General features: G+C 39.0%; 1 protein-coding gene across 1 annotated transcript; it reads left to right on the forward strand.

The window, feature by feature from the left end:
- The first annotated feature begins 9272 nt into the window (after positions 1-9272).
- On the forward strand, positions 9273-11540 carry LOC113899414 (olfactory receptor 6S1). Its single transcript, XM_027552778.1, has one exon. It carries the CDS (start codon positions 9437-9439, stop codon positions 10442-10444), a length of 1008 nt encoding a protein of 335 aa, XP_027408579.1. The 5' UTR covers positions 9273-9436; the 3' UTR covers positions 10445-11540.
- Positions 11541-14023: the final 2483 nt, after the last annotated feature.

The raw sequence follows: 14023 nt of genomic DNA on the forward strand, positions 1-14023 counted from the left end.
TATGTCACTTAGCATTTCTCTCATATATTTTGTCTCTTAGTTCTATGTTCTTTAAGATAGTCTTCAGCCAATCCTGAAGTACCTGTTTTCTCTAAGTTTGCTTGCCCTGTTTTATCCTTCTTTTCACACTGTGGCTATCATACTCAAGGCCAGATTATACATAGGTATGAGTTAACATATATGAATTAAGGACTACGGAATAATCTCTTATTCATATTTTAGATTTGTATTGTATTTCTGGTTCTTTTTATTCAATTCTATGTGCTATTTTTTCTCCTGTAAATTCCTCTTATATAATATTTGATAATGGAATTTTGTTTTCCTATGTTATTTACTTACCCTTTTAAAATATGAAAAGGGGAAAGACGAAGGGAGAGAAAAGAAATCTTTATTTATTTTAAGAAATTTTATCATAATGAAAAAGACAGTCTTCTGTACTCAATATTTTCTTTTAATTCTATCTCCCCATTCTGATCTGTGATTCCATGTGAATAGCTGTGTTTCTATATTGCCTCTACTACTTTTGGGTCAGAAAGCAAGTTGTTTCTGGGAAGCTTGAATTCCTCCTGGAGTTGATAGTTCATTATAGTTTTACATTTCCTGGCTCTGAGTAGGCCACATGGTATCTGACATTCCCCAGTGGTTGGTTGGCTAATTTTGCAGAAATTGAGTTGCCATCTTTAGGGAAATACTTCTGACATCCATTAATTTTTAACTGCAGACATTTTGTATTTCTAAAAGCTTTGAGTTTTCTTCAAATATATACCTGATTGTTGCTACATATTTCTGACGCTTTTTTATTATGAAAAATTCCAAACATTCTAAAAACAGAGAAAATGGTATAATGAATAATGGTGTAACAAACTCATAGTTCCATGAATTACCAAATCATGCTAATTTTATCTATACCTCCACTCATTTTATTTTGAAGCAAATCCCAAGTATCATATCATTTTGCTATAAATTATTTTCTATACAGTTACCACAACAAGAATTTTACTGATGAGGAAAACTAAAGTCAAAGTGATATTAAAAGATGATTAAAATAGAAGTATAATTTGAGAATATTGAAATTCCATCATGCAACAGAATTGTCAAGCTTAGTAGTCTCCTTAGTTTAAATATTTTCCTTCTGTTCTCCATATAATGACAGGGAAAGTTTTCCAGGGTGTCTTAAAAGTGAGTAATAAGGTGCAGAACAGAGTAAGAAAGTCACAGGTAAAGAATTAAGCATTTTGACATTTGCTTACATATACACAAAACAACACTAGAAAGTTGTGCAATAAAATAATGAAAATGGTTAATTAGGGAAGGGATATAAGATGGATGGGGGGAGGAAGAGGGTTAGAACTTTAAAAATCTATACATTGTTATATTTTTAAGTCATTTGAGTATGTTTTATATTTTTTAAAATAAATATGATCTTTTCTTCTAGAATGTACTGTTTCATGCAAAAACTAGGATTTTCGAATGATCAAGTCAATATGAAAGTATTATAACAATACCAAGATCTCTGTTAATTGGACAGATGGCTATGTAGTTTTTTTAAAAATTGCCTGACTTTATAGTTAGAGCCTTAAGTTTTATAGTTCAATTACATGTTAAAAACATATATGGCTTAAGTGTGCGTTACTAGCGCTCAGACTTCATGCGTCTCTCTTCACTTCGACTTGTCTCCCTTGCAGCTCAACAAACAAGAGCCTCAGTTTCTAGTTTGGTTTTGTTCAACTTACCTCAACCAGGTCTACCTGTCTGTGATCTCACTATTTCTTCAGAATCTAAAGTGATGAAACTTCTCATGCCTCATTCATGTTTCCAGTTAGGTGTTTTCTTTTCTCTAAAAAGGAATATGTCCAGAAGAATGGAATTCAGTCAAACTGAGTCTCAAGGGGACCTCTGTACAACCAATCCTCCATATTCATGGGTTCTGCATCTGGGAACTCAACCAACCGTGGATTTAAAATAATCAGGAAAAAAAGTCCAGAAAGTTTCAAAATGCAAAACAAATTTGCTATATCAACAACTATTTATATAGCATTTACATTGTGTTGTGTGTGTGTGTGTGTGTGTGTTAGCCACTCAGTCATGTCTGACTTCTTGTAATCCCATGGACTATAGCCCTCCAGGCTCCTCCATCCATGGAATTCTCGAGGCAAGAATACTGGAGAGGGTTGCCATTTCCTACTGCATTACATTGTGTTAGGTATTATAAGTAATCTAGAAATGATTTAAAGTATAGCTTACCCTTGAACAACATGGGTCTGAACTGAACGAGTCCACTTACTTGTGAATTTTTCCAATAAATACAGTACCTACATTTTCATTTTACATATCCTTAAATTAAGTAGCTATGAGAGAAAGTTTCTTTTCTCTTAAAGATCACAATATGTGGAATCAAAAGAAATCAAAAGGGTTTGAGTACTGATTCTGACCAAACTGTTTCAGGTTTCTGCTCTTGGGTAAGTCATTTATGAATTCCTCTGTTTTTGAGGCAGAAATAGCAGTATGTGGGTTTTCAACTACACAGGAATTGGCATTCCTAAACCTCCCTCCCACTGCATTTTTCAAGAGTCAACTTTATATGGAAAATATGTGCAGGTTATATTCAAATACTATTCCATTCTAATCAAGGGGCTTGAACACTTATAGTTTTTTTGATATCCCCAGGGGGTTCTGGAACCATTCTGATGCAGATAACAAGAGACAACTCTACTCTTCTTCCTCTCAGCTTAAGACTTAACTGGTTTTCATCTCACAATACCAGCTGCTCCTCAAGTCTAGGGGTCAGAGTAGTTTAATTCACGTATTTGTTGAGCACCTAATGTGTTCCGGGCACTGTGTTTGGTGTTTGTTATTACACTAAAATATAATTCCTGTCCTACAAGTTCAGAATCTGGCATGAGACACAAATAAGAAAGTAGAGTTCCAATTAGGTATTGAGACTTAGTTTAGCAGAACCAGCCATGGATTGTGTTGGAGAGTGGGCAGGAGGTGGGGTTAAGCTTCTAAGAAAAGAAGCTGATATGTGTCAGAGTCAACTGAGTTTTAGAACATGAATAGGAGTTAGTCAAGTCTTTATTCAAGGACATAAAATGGACACAGATAGAAAAATGTGAAGAGTGGTTCAGAATTCTGAACAGTGTTTTAGGTGTGTGTGTTATTTATTGCTAGAAGATAAGGTCCAAGGCTGGGAGAAGCAGTAAAAGCTAGAGATGATGCAGGGAAGCTTCTCTTATCTTATCCCACCCCTGGGGCTATATTCTCAATATCAGTGTAAATCCTCAGGGAGAAAATACAATGCTTCTGTTATTGGGATATAAATATTTCCCATGAATGCTGTGCAGGAGAAACACAGATGTTGGCTATGGTCCTCCACAGCTGGTCAAACTCCATTCTTTCTCTCATTTCCACTGTATTGCCCAGTACTTTCACAGCTGCTGATTTGGGGTGAGTGACAGATGAAAGCAGAAGCATTCCCACTCAACCCTTGTTAAGGGCAGCCTCCTTTTCATCAAGCATGAAGTCTGAGAAACTTCTGTTGAATTGCAAATCTCTCTTGTGTCTTTGAGGAATTATTTTCTTTCTTTCTTATGGCTTTATTTCCTTATCAATTGGATCTCTTTTCTTTAGCAGGCACTGCTGCTAGCCGGGCTTCTAATGTTTGGTTCAGTAAATCCTAATTTTGGGGCATCACCACTGGAAGCTCAAGTTTTTTTTATTGGAGGATAATTGCTTTATAGTGTTATGGTGGTCTCTGTTGTACATTGATGTGAATTAGTCAAAATTATATACCCCTCCCTCTGCCACCCATTCCACCCTTCTAGGTTGTCACAGAATTCCATGCTGGGCTCCATATGTTATATAACAGCTTCCTGCTAATTATCTATTTTACACATGATCATGTATATATATCATGCTACTTTCTCCATTTGTCCTAACCTCTCCTTCCTGCTGCAGAAGGAAACGGCAATCCAGTCCAGTACTCCTGCCTGGAAAATCCCATACCAGGTTCCTCTGGTAGGTTACAGTCCATGGGGTCGCAAACAGTCAGACACAACTGAGCAATTTCACTTTTCTTTCATTTTTTCCTTCCTGTGCTGAAACTCAAGTTTTGCGTGAAGGATCCTACTTGTCAATAGATGAACTGGTTAGAAATCAACCACTTCTTCAGTTTCTCCTTCCCTGCACTCAGGCTCATGCCAGGAGCCAGAGAGGACAGGGTCTCAAACAGAAAAACTGATAGTTTGTACATAAAACTCATCAGCAAAAAAGGTGAATGTCTGGATTTAAATGGAACATTTTTCAACCATTAGAGACAAAAGGAGCTATAGGTAAGTGCATGAAGTCTTTTCATAGATAGATGAGTGGTTTAAACCCTCCATATCCACCCCTTGCCTTCCAGCCCCATGTTATTTTTTTAGTGACATACCTTGGAGCATTATGAGATAATGTATTTCACTTGAAGGGTACCTGTTCAAACCTAAGGCAGTGATCAGATTGTGGAAGAAACTCTTTATGCAGGGAGGAGAGGGTGGACCCTAATGGTTGACCTGGCCACAGCCATAAAAAGGGACAACGTGATGCGGCCTCCTTAGGATCAGAAAGCCCCTTTATTTACAAGGCAGAAGAAAAGCTTTGAAGAATTATACCCAGGAGGAAAGCACAAAAGTAGAAGCAGATTATTATTACCTGCAGGCTCTTTTCCCAAGTGCTTTGCCCATCCTCAGGAACTCCAAGTGTGCCAGGCTATTGTCAGCCTCACAGTAGAAGTCATGGGAAGGACTCCAGGATGGAGCAGGACATTTCAGTCATAAAACGGCAAAGAAAATTCTTGCAGGGTGATCCTCACCTTCATGGAGATATCAAAGACTTTTAGGGGCAGGTAGGAAGAATCCCTTCTATATTTTGGTTTGGGGCTCATCTTCTCTCGCTTAAGGGATAATTAGCTTCAGTATATTCAGACAGCCAGAAAGAATCCTCTTTGAGGGGAACAGTCCTATTTCATTTCACTCCATTACTTATTTTTTGTGCTTCAACTGCAACGTACTAGGCTCAAATACTGCTCTTTTCCATTAGAAACCTCCTGTCTCTCCTATCAAATCTATACTTATTTTTAGTATTTATTTTAGGTATCACCTTGTCCAGAATAGTTTCTAAGTCTCAGCTTGGATTCCTTCCCACGTGCCCCCTCAAGTCCCCTGGGCTTACCTGTGACACATTTTAACTTTTCTGTCATTCTCATTAGGCAGTGAGCTGAATGAGGGTAGTGACAATATTGCCTTACCTTCAAATCGACAAACATAGCACGTGAGACATAATCAACCTAGAACAAAAGCTGAATGGTTTTACTGCTAATAAGGTAATTTCTATAGAGGCTACAGGGAGATGAGATGTTGAATGAAATCTCCAGGGGAAAAGACCACAGAATTGCTTTCAGAAATAGTATGGACCTAACAGAAGCAGAAGATATTGAGATGGCAAGAATACACAGAAGAACTGTACAAAAAAGATCTTCACGACCCAGATAATCATGATGGTGTGATCACTGACCTAGAGCCAGACATCCTGGAATGTGAAGTCAAGTGGGCCTTAGAAAGCATCGCTATGAACAAAGCTAGTGAAGGTGATGGAATTCCAGTGGAGCTATTTCAAATCCTGAAAGATGATGCTGTGAAAGTGCTGCACTCAATATGCCAGCAAATTTGGAAAACTCAGCAGTGGCCACAGGACTGGAAAAGGTCAGTTTTCATTCCAATCCCAAAGAAAGGCAATGCCAAAGAATGCTCAAACTACCGCACAATTGCACTCATCTCACACGCTAGTAAAGTAATGCTCAAAATTCTCCAAGTCAGGCTTCAGCAATATGTGAACCGTGAACTTCCTGATGTTCAAGCTGGCTTTAGAAAAGGCAGAGGAACCAGAGATCAAATTGCCAACATCCGCTGGATCATGGAAAAAGCAAGAAAGTTCCAGAAAAATATCTGTTTCTGCTTTATTGACTATGCCAAAGCCTTGGACTGTGTGGATCACAATAAACTGTGGACAATTCTGAAAGAGATGGGAATACCAGACCACCTGATCTGCCTCTTGAGAAATTTGTATGCAGGTCAGGAAGCAACAGTTAGAACTGGACATGGAACAACAGACTGGTTCCAGGACATGGAACAACAGACTGGTTCCAAATAGGAAAAGGAGTCCGTCAAGGCTGTATATTGTCACCCTGTTTATTTAACTTTTATGCAGAGTACATCATGAGAAACGCTGGACTGAAAGAAACACAAGCTGGAATCAAGATTGTCGGGAGAAATATCAATAACCTCAGATATGCAGATGACACCACCCTTATCGCAGAAAGTGAAGAGGAACTCAAAAGCCTCTTGATGAAGGTGAAAGTGGAGAGCGAAAAAGCTCAACATCAGAAAACGAAGATCATGGCATCTGGTCCCATCACTTCATGGGAAATAGATGGGAAAACAGTGGAAACAGTGTCAGACTTTATTTTTCTAGGCTCCAAAATCACTACAGATGGTGACTGCAGCCATGAAATTAAAAGACGCTTACTCCTTGGAAGGAAAGTTATGACCAACCTAGATAGCATATTGAAAAGCAGAGACATTACTTTGCCAACAAAGGTTCGTCTAGTCAAGGCTATGGTTTTTCCTGTGGTCATGTATGGATGTGAGAGTTGGACTGTGAAGAAGGCTGAGCGCTGAAGAATTGATGCTTTTGAACTGTGGTGTTGGAGAGTCCCTTGGACTGCAAGGAGATCCAACCAGTCCATTGTGAAGGAGATCAGCCCTGGGATTTCTTTGGAAGGAATGATGCTAAAGCTGAAACTCCAGTACTTTGGCCACCTCATGTGAAGAGTTGACTCATTGGAAAAGACTCTGATCCTGGGAGGGATTGGGGGCGGGAGGAGAAGGGGACGACAGAGGATGAGATGGCTGGATGGCATCGCTGACTCGATGGACGTGAGTCTGGGTGAACTCTGGGAGTTGGTGATGGACAGGGAGGCCTGGAGTGCTGGGATTCATGGGGTCGCAAAGAGTCGGACACGACTGAGTGACTGATCTGATCTGATCTGATCTGAAACAAAAGGTACAAAAGTTTTGCTACTTGGGTGGGAGTCACAGGTGAGAGATTGTAAGTAGAGAGGTGGCACTAGTGGTAAAGAACCTGCCTGCCAATGCAGGAGACGTAAGAAATATGAGTTTGATCCCTGGATCGGAAAGATACCCTGAAGAAGGAAATGGCAATCTACTCCAGTTCGTGGACAGAGGAGCCTGACAGGCTTTAGTCCATGGGGTCACAAAGAGTCATGTCCATGGGGTTACAAAGAATCACTCGACTGAAGCAACTCAACACACAAACTTTATTGCAAACGAAGACTGCTGGGTGTGCTAGAGAACTGTAGGGCTGACAGAGAACCAAAGACTTAAGGTCATTTCTCATGCTTTTTCATGACTAATGGTGATCAGTTTTCTACTAGTAACTGAGGCTTTAAAAACAAATATCAGAATATCATTGATTTGTTCTTATAATTGGTGTTAGTCTTCAGAATTGGAATGACGAGAATCAATTGGTAAGGACTTAATTTCTGAATTTATTAGAAATTACCAGGAATTCATAATTTTGTCTCTGGCAAGTCATCTAATAGGGCCCAAGTTTGAAGAGACTTAGCTTGGTATTATGGACTGAAAAAGCTTGAGAAACTCATCTTAACATTCCCCAGAATATTTGACTTGAAGTTGGCACTAAATTAAAATATGCGGATAACTGACTGAATCAGTGTGGTTTATCCCTATTCTCCCTTTTAAATATAACTTGCTTTAGATAGGCAAGCACTTCTTGACAGAGTTCTGTTAGACCATTGGGTTGCAGGAGAAAGTCTCCATGAAAAGGTTGCTGCTGCTAAGTCACTTCAGTTGTGTCCGACTCTGTGCGACCCCATAGACGGTAGCCCACCAGTCTCCCCCGTCCCTGGGATTCTCCAGGCAAGAACACTGGAGTGGGTTGCCATTGCCTTCTCCAATGCATGCAAGCGAAAAGTGAAAGGGAAGTCGCTCAGTCATATCCGACTCTTAGCGACCCCATGGACTACAGCCTACCAGACTCCTCCACCCATGGGATTTTCCAGGCAAGAGTACTGGAGTGGGGTGCCATTGCCTTCTCCGTGAAAAGGTAATATTGTGTAATAAGTGTACTAATGGCCTAGATTCCTTTGACTCATTCTACAGCTGAGCAGATGAAAGACCAACAAGGCTGGATTAATTGACTGTCTTCCAAGGGAAGTGGCAAGACAAAGCTAGACTCTGGTGCCCTAACTTAGAGTCCAGAGCTTTCTCTATCACATCGTTTGTCAGCTAAGTGCTGGCAACTCTTTGCACTATGAATTCATTTCCTCCTTACAGCATTTTACAATTGAGTTGTGCAGAGATGTTAAGTAACTTTTCCAAGGCTACTCGGCTAGTAAGTGTAGATGCTGGGATTCAAAGCCAGGCAGTCTGGCTCAAGTTCTGATTCTGGTTGAATGGGAATCACATTCTTCACAAAATCATTTTTCTTCATTTTTTTCCAGCTCAATGGATATTGTTATTATAATAATGAGATAGCACCACTTGGGATCTTAGAATAGTAGATGTGAAGATGGAGCCTCCTGTCATCTTCACACCTTAGTTTCAGCTACCATTTATAGGAAATCTTCCTCAGCTCTAAAAATCAATTAGATGAAGACCTCAGATCCTTCAAATCTTTTTAAAAAAAATTTATTGGAGTATAGTTGATTTACAATGTTGTGTTAGTTTCAGCTGTACAGCAAACTGAATCAGTTATACATATACATATATCCACTTCTTTTAGATTCTTTTCCCATTTAGGCCATTACAGAGTATTGAGTAGAGTTCCCTGTGCTATATAGTAGGTCCTTATTAGTTATCTATTTTATATATAGTAGTGTGTATATGTCAATCCCAATCTCCCAATTTTCCAAGGAGAGATTGGAAGAGTAGGAGAGATTCCCCCTACTCCTTCATAACCATAAGTTTTTTTTCTTTACATCTGTAACTCTATTTCTGTTTTATAGATAAATTCATTCATCATACCCATGTTTTTTTTTTAGATTGCACATTTAAGTCATAGCATACAATATTTCTCTTTCTCTGTCTGGTTTACTTCACCAGTGTGACAATCTCTAGGTCCACGCATGTTGCTGCAAATGGCATTATTTCATTCTTCTTTGTGACTGAGTAATATTCCATTGTATATATGGGCCGTATCTTCTTTATCCATTTGTCTCTTGATGGACATTAAGGTTCTTCAAGTATTAACAGGATCTGTGACTAGAGAAAGTGGAGCTTCGTGTGCCATATCATGATAAAATAAATTTTAGGATTGTTTGGAGAATCCTCACCAGGACTGTGTTCATGCTGTTGCACAGATGGGAAAGATAATGGCTCCTGGTGGAAACCAGAGCAGTGGTGTGACCGAGTTCATCCTGGCGGGTTTCCCAAATCTCAATAGCACAAAAGCAGAACTGTTTTCTGTCTTCCTTCTTATTTATCTGCTGACTCTAACAGGTAATGTGTTGATCGTTGGGGTGGTAGGAGCTGATACTCGCCTGCAGACTCCCATGTACTTCTTTCTAGGTAACTTGTCCTGCCTAGAGATTCTGCTCACTTCTGTCATTATTCCCAAGATGCTGAGCAATTTCCTCTCAAGGCAAAACACTATTTCCTTTGCTGCATGTATTACCCAGTTTTATCTCTACTTCTTTCTTGGGGCCTCTGAGTTCCTACTGTTGGCTGTCATGTCAGTGGATCGCTACCTGGCCATCTGTCATCCTCTGCACTACCCCTTGCTCATGAATGGGGCTGTGTGCTTCCGAGTGGCCTTGGCCTGCTGGGTCGGGGGACTCCTTGCCGTACTTGGCCCCACAGTGGCTGTGGCCTTGCTTCCTTTCTGTGAACAGGATGCTGTGGTGCAGCACTTCTTCTGTGACAGTGGTCCTTTGCTCCGCCTGGCATGCACCAACACCAAGGAGTTGGAGGAAACTGACTTTGTCTTAGCTTCTCTTGTCATCATAGCCTCACTGATGATAACTGCCGTGTCCTATGGTCACATAATCCTGGCTGTCCTGCGCATCCCCTCAGCTTCAGGCCGGCAGAAGGCTTTCTCTACCTGCACCTCCCACTTGATGGTGGTGACCCTCTTCTATGGAAGTGCCGTTTTTCTATATGTGCGGCCATCACAGAGTGGCTCTGTGGATACTAACTGGGCAGTGACAGTGGTAACAACATTTGTGACACCGCTGCTGAATCCATTCATCTATGCCTTACGTAATGAGCAAGTAAAACAAGCTTTGAAGGACGTGTTTAAGAAGGTAATAGCAGGATTTTGGTGGCATCTTTCACTTGCTAGAAGTTTCAACAAGAAAATAGTGAGTTGAAAGTGAAGGGACGTCATCACTTAAGGGATGTCCTAAGTCCAAGTCTTCTTTGTTATCTTCTCATTGTCTCATCATCATGGATATCACCACATGACCAAATTTTGGAACCACTAAAGAACTACAAAGGCATCAGATCCATCCTTCTTCTCTTTCAGGCAAAATTCCTTGATTCTATCTCATATAAATTCACATTATTATTGATTTATCGTAATCAATACCATTATAAGAACCTCCAACCTGTGCAATCTTAACCTATGGGTCCATAGTCACCAGGAAATCTAAGAATAAGCTTCAGAGAGTGAATGAGCACTATTATTATGTAAACGTATATATCTGAGCCTATATGCACTTGTCTGGGAAGAGGATATATAGCTTTAATTCAATTCCTAAAGAGTTCATGTATGATTGTCATCAAAATTTAAAAACTAATTCTCATTAGATTCTTAAAATTATTTATGAAAATCAAGAATCTTAAGAAAATGTCCTATAATCATAGAAATAAATAGATTAACTGTATATTTTTGTACATACTTTCTGAAAAATATTGCATTCACTGTTAGGTGGAAAAGAGGTAAAACAAATCTAATAAGGGACTTATTTTCTTCTTCATGGCAATTTCAGATGCCTTTGGAAAAGCAGATCAAAAAGAAAGCTTATAAATAGTAGCATTTAATGTGGTTTTCTAATTTACACTGTATTATAAAGGTGAATTAAAGATATAGTCACTCATTTTATCAGTGGATTATGTTGCTTTCATTTGTCCATCTTTTTATTACATTTGAATATCTGTTGTCCTCATTCATCTTTTATTTTTAGTAAAATGGGGATGGAATGAGGACCTTCAATATAAAAAAATTAAGAATATCAAATACTGTTGTATCTACCAAGAATCAGATTTTGTGTTACATTTTATCTACATCATTGTATATTTGAAAGGAAATGGTGGTACTTATTTGTGGTGACCTTGGAATCTTGGACAAATGTTTATGTATGTATATATGTATGTATGTATTCAATCATTCAACAAAGGTTTTTTTAAGCATCTTTGTTGGATACTGTGATACAGTAATATGTTATTATATATAATATGTCTTTATTATATATAATAAGATGAATAAGCAATGGTTCCTAACCTCAAGCGACTTTGATCTTAAAGGGGAAGACTAGGAGACAAATAATAATTCAAGATAGGGGATGATAAGGGGGTTTACAAAATAACATTGGAGGTCATATGAAAATTGATTTATCCTGTTAAGTATTTTCTTGTTAGAGAAGTTTTTGGAAGCTATCATTCACTACATGGGAATCAACTCCATGTTGGAGTGCATTTGTGTACATAGACACAATGCTTAGAAAAAATAAATATCAAAGTATGGACAGCACATCAACCTCAAAATAATGTTGCAAAATTGGCAAACTGAGCATTAATATGCAAAGAAATAGCCATAAAGTTTCAATGGTCACTAGAAATAGTGATGATTTTATCTGGTTCTATTAGTAATACACAAACACACACACTAAATATTTCTATCCTGAAAGATTCCTGATTGAGAACTAGAGGAGTGGAAGGAATAAGAATAAGCAGTACTTTGAGAGAGAAAAAGAATTCTTCTGGAATGATCTAGAAGTGTTGCCCAGAGGGCAGAAGAGATATTGCCTTAAAAGCTACCTAATTTCATGGAGCATAAAAACCGGAAGTCAATCCCAGAGATCACAAAATAAGAGGACGCTGAAAATAAGAATGTGTTCCAAACACATAGAACAGAGCCTGGTACTTAGGAGGTGCCCAAGAAAGTTGACTTAGTACTGTGTCTGTCTAAGCTGGAACTACATTATCTGGAATTTTCCTTTCTATATGGATCTAAATTTCTATATGGATGTGGTGGAATTTGTAGTGAGATTTAGAAGGTGGAAATGTCACACACAACAACCACTGTGTTCTGAAGATTGGCAGAGAATGCCAGGCTTTGTTGCAGCTTGCACTTATTGATGCAACAGAGATGCTATTCTGCTAGTCTGCTTTTTACTCATTGGTATGGGCTTCTGTTGAACCCACAACTCCTCTAGCACAAATGGATCTCCTCCTCCATCTCTTGGGCCAAGTGAATGGGTAGTTCTATGATGAAGGGAGCCAGCTTCTCCTGCAGATCTCCCATATCAACAAGGTTGGAGACAGTGAGAGACAGATGTAGGTCCCGGTTTTCTCTTTTTATTTCATTTTGTCTTTATGGATTTCATGGTGTAGGTTTGAATCATTCTCCCCTCACTTCAATGCCCATTTTTCCTTACCTGTTCACCTCCAGGGTTACAGATTCAGGCCCAACTCTAGTCATAGAAGCAAGAGCTTGACATAAACTTTTTCATCAGTTCCCAGAATTATAATAAACCTCTTATTCATCACTACATACAGTGCTTCCACTTTGATTGAATCCTAAATGATACAATTTTTTTTTTTGCAATAATAAGCTGCAGCATTTCTCCTGTTTCCCATTATTTTTCAAACTTCTTAAAGACAGAGACTGGATCATATCTGAATTTGTTTCCATGCCATCCAGAAGAGTACCTGGTAATTTGGAACATAGCAAACTCTCATTACTTTTTTGTTTCTTGTAGGGAAAAATTACATAAGGAATGAAAAAGTGTCAAATAAGTATGCTCAATAGTGATTTGCTGGGGACACTTTTGTATAATTCAAAGGGGATCATGTTGACAACTGCTTATTACAGGCCCATATTGGCATAGGAGTACCATAGTTATAGGTACCATAGGAAGTGAGGAAGACAGTTTAACAGCTCTGAGATTGTACAGGCCCTGAGTCTATGGCTGAGCTCCCGAGTGGGCCTTGGAGCAGATGAGTTCAGTAGCTATACATACATAGTCAAGACCTTCCTTAAAGATCCTCATTCCAAGAAAACCATTATTTTGTGAAGTTTTGCATATGGATATTTCCCTTGGGTTCCCCATCTTAAAAAAAAAAAAAAATGCATTGCGGCTATAGGAAGTATTTCAAGATCTGCCAATACAGAAAAGATTTTAGCAGTAAAGACTTTGACAAGTGTTCCAGATGTTCTCTGTGACGCCTAACATTCCCCAAGCAGTGAGGATGACATAGTGGGTCTCAACCCCAACAAGCAACAAAATTAGTTGTTGGAAGTGTCATCAGTAAAATAAACTCTGAGTGCAGACTCTTAGCTGTAGAAGCTGGTGCTGCTCCTCTCAAGTGGAGCCCAGAAGATAAGGTCTCAGTTTCTACCACTATAGAAAAAAGTACCTACTGAATCTTTAGCCAGGTGCTCTGTTTCTGGTTCCCAATGGACATTATTTTCTCAAAGGTCAAAAGATCTTATTTGAGACAAGAAATCCCCACATGTCTCCCACATAAGATCATCTTAAACTATATCTGCTTTTCAGAACTGATTTTCCTTTATCTCCCCCCTCAAGCTGCCTGGGTAGTCTTTAATTTGCTCCTTCGAGCCTTTTTTTCAAGTGCTGAAGAGTTCCTTGTCTTGATTGTAGCCAGTACTTCTGCTTCTTACCATGATAATGGAAGGAGGATGGAAGGAGGATAATGGAGGAAAG

This window comes from Bos indicus x Bos taurus, chromosome 10, assembly GCF_003369695.1.
Source record: "Bos indicus x Bos taurus breed Angus x Brahman F1 hybrid chromosome 10, Bos_hybrid_MaternalHap_v2.0, whole genome shotgun sequence".
Classification (NCBI taxonomy): domain Eukaryota; kingdom Metazoa; phylum Chordata; class Mammalia; order Artiodactyla; family Bovidae; genus Bos; species Bos indicus x Bos taurus.

What these genes read in the sequence shown, in the direction of transcription:
- LOC113899414 (XM_027552778.1), top strand. Translation starts at nt 9,437, where the DNA reads ATGGGAAAGATAATGGCTCCTGGTGGAAACCAGAGCAGTGGTGTGACC.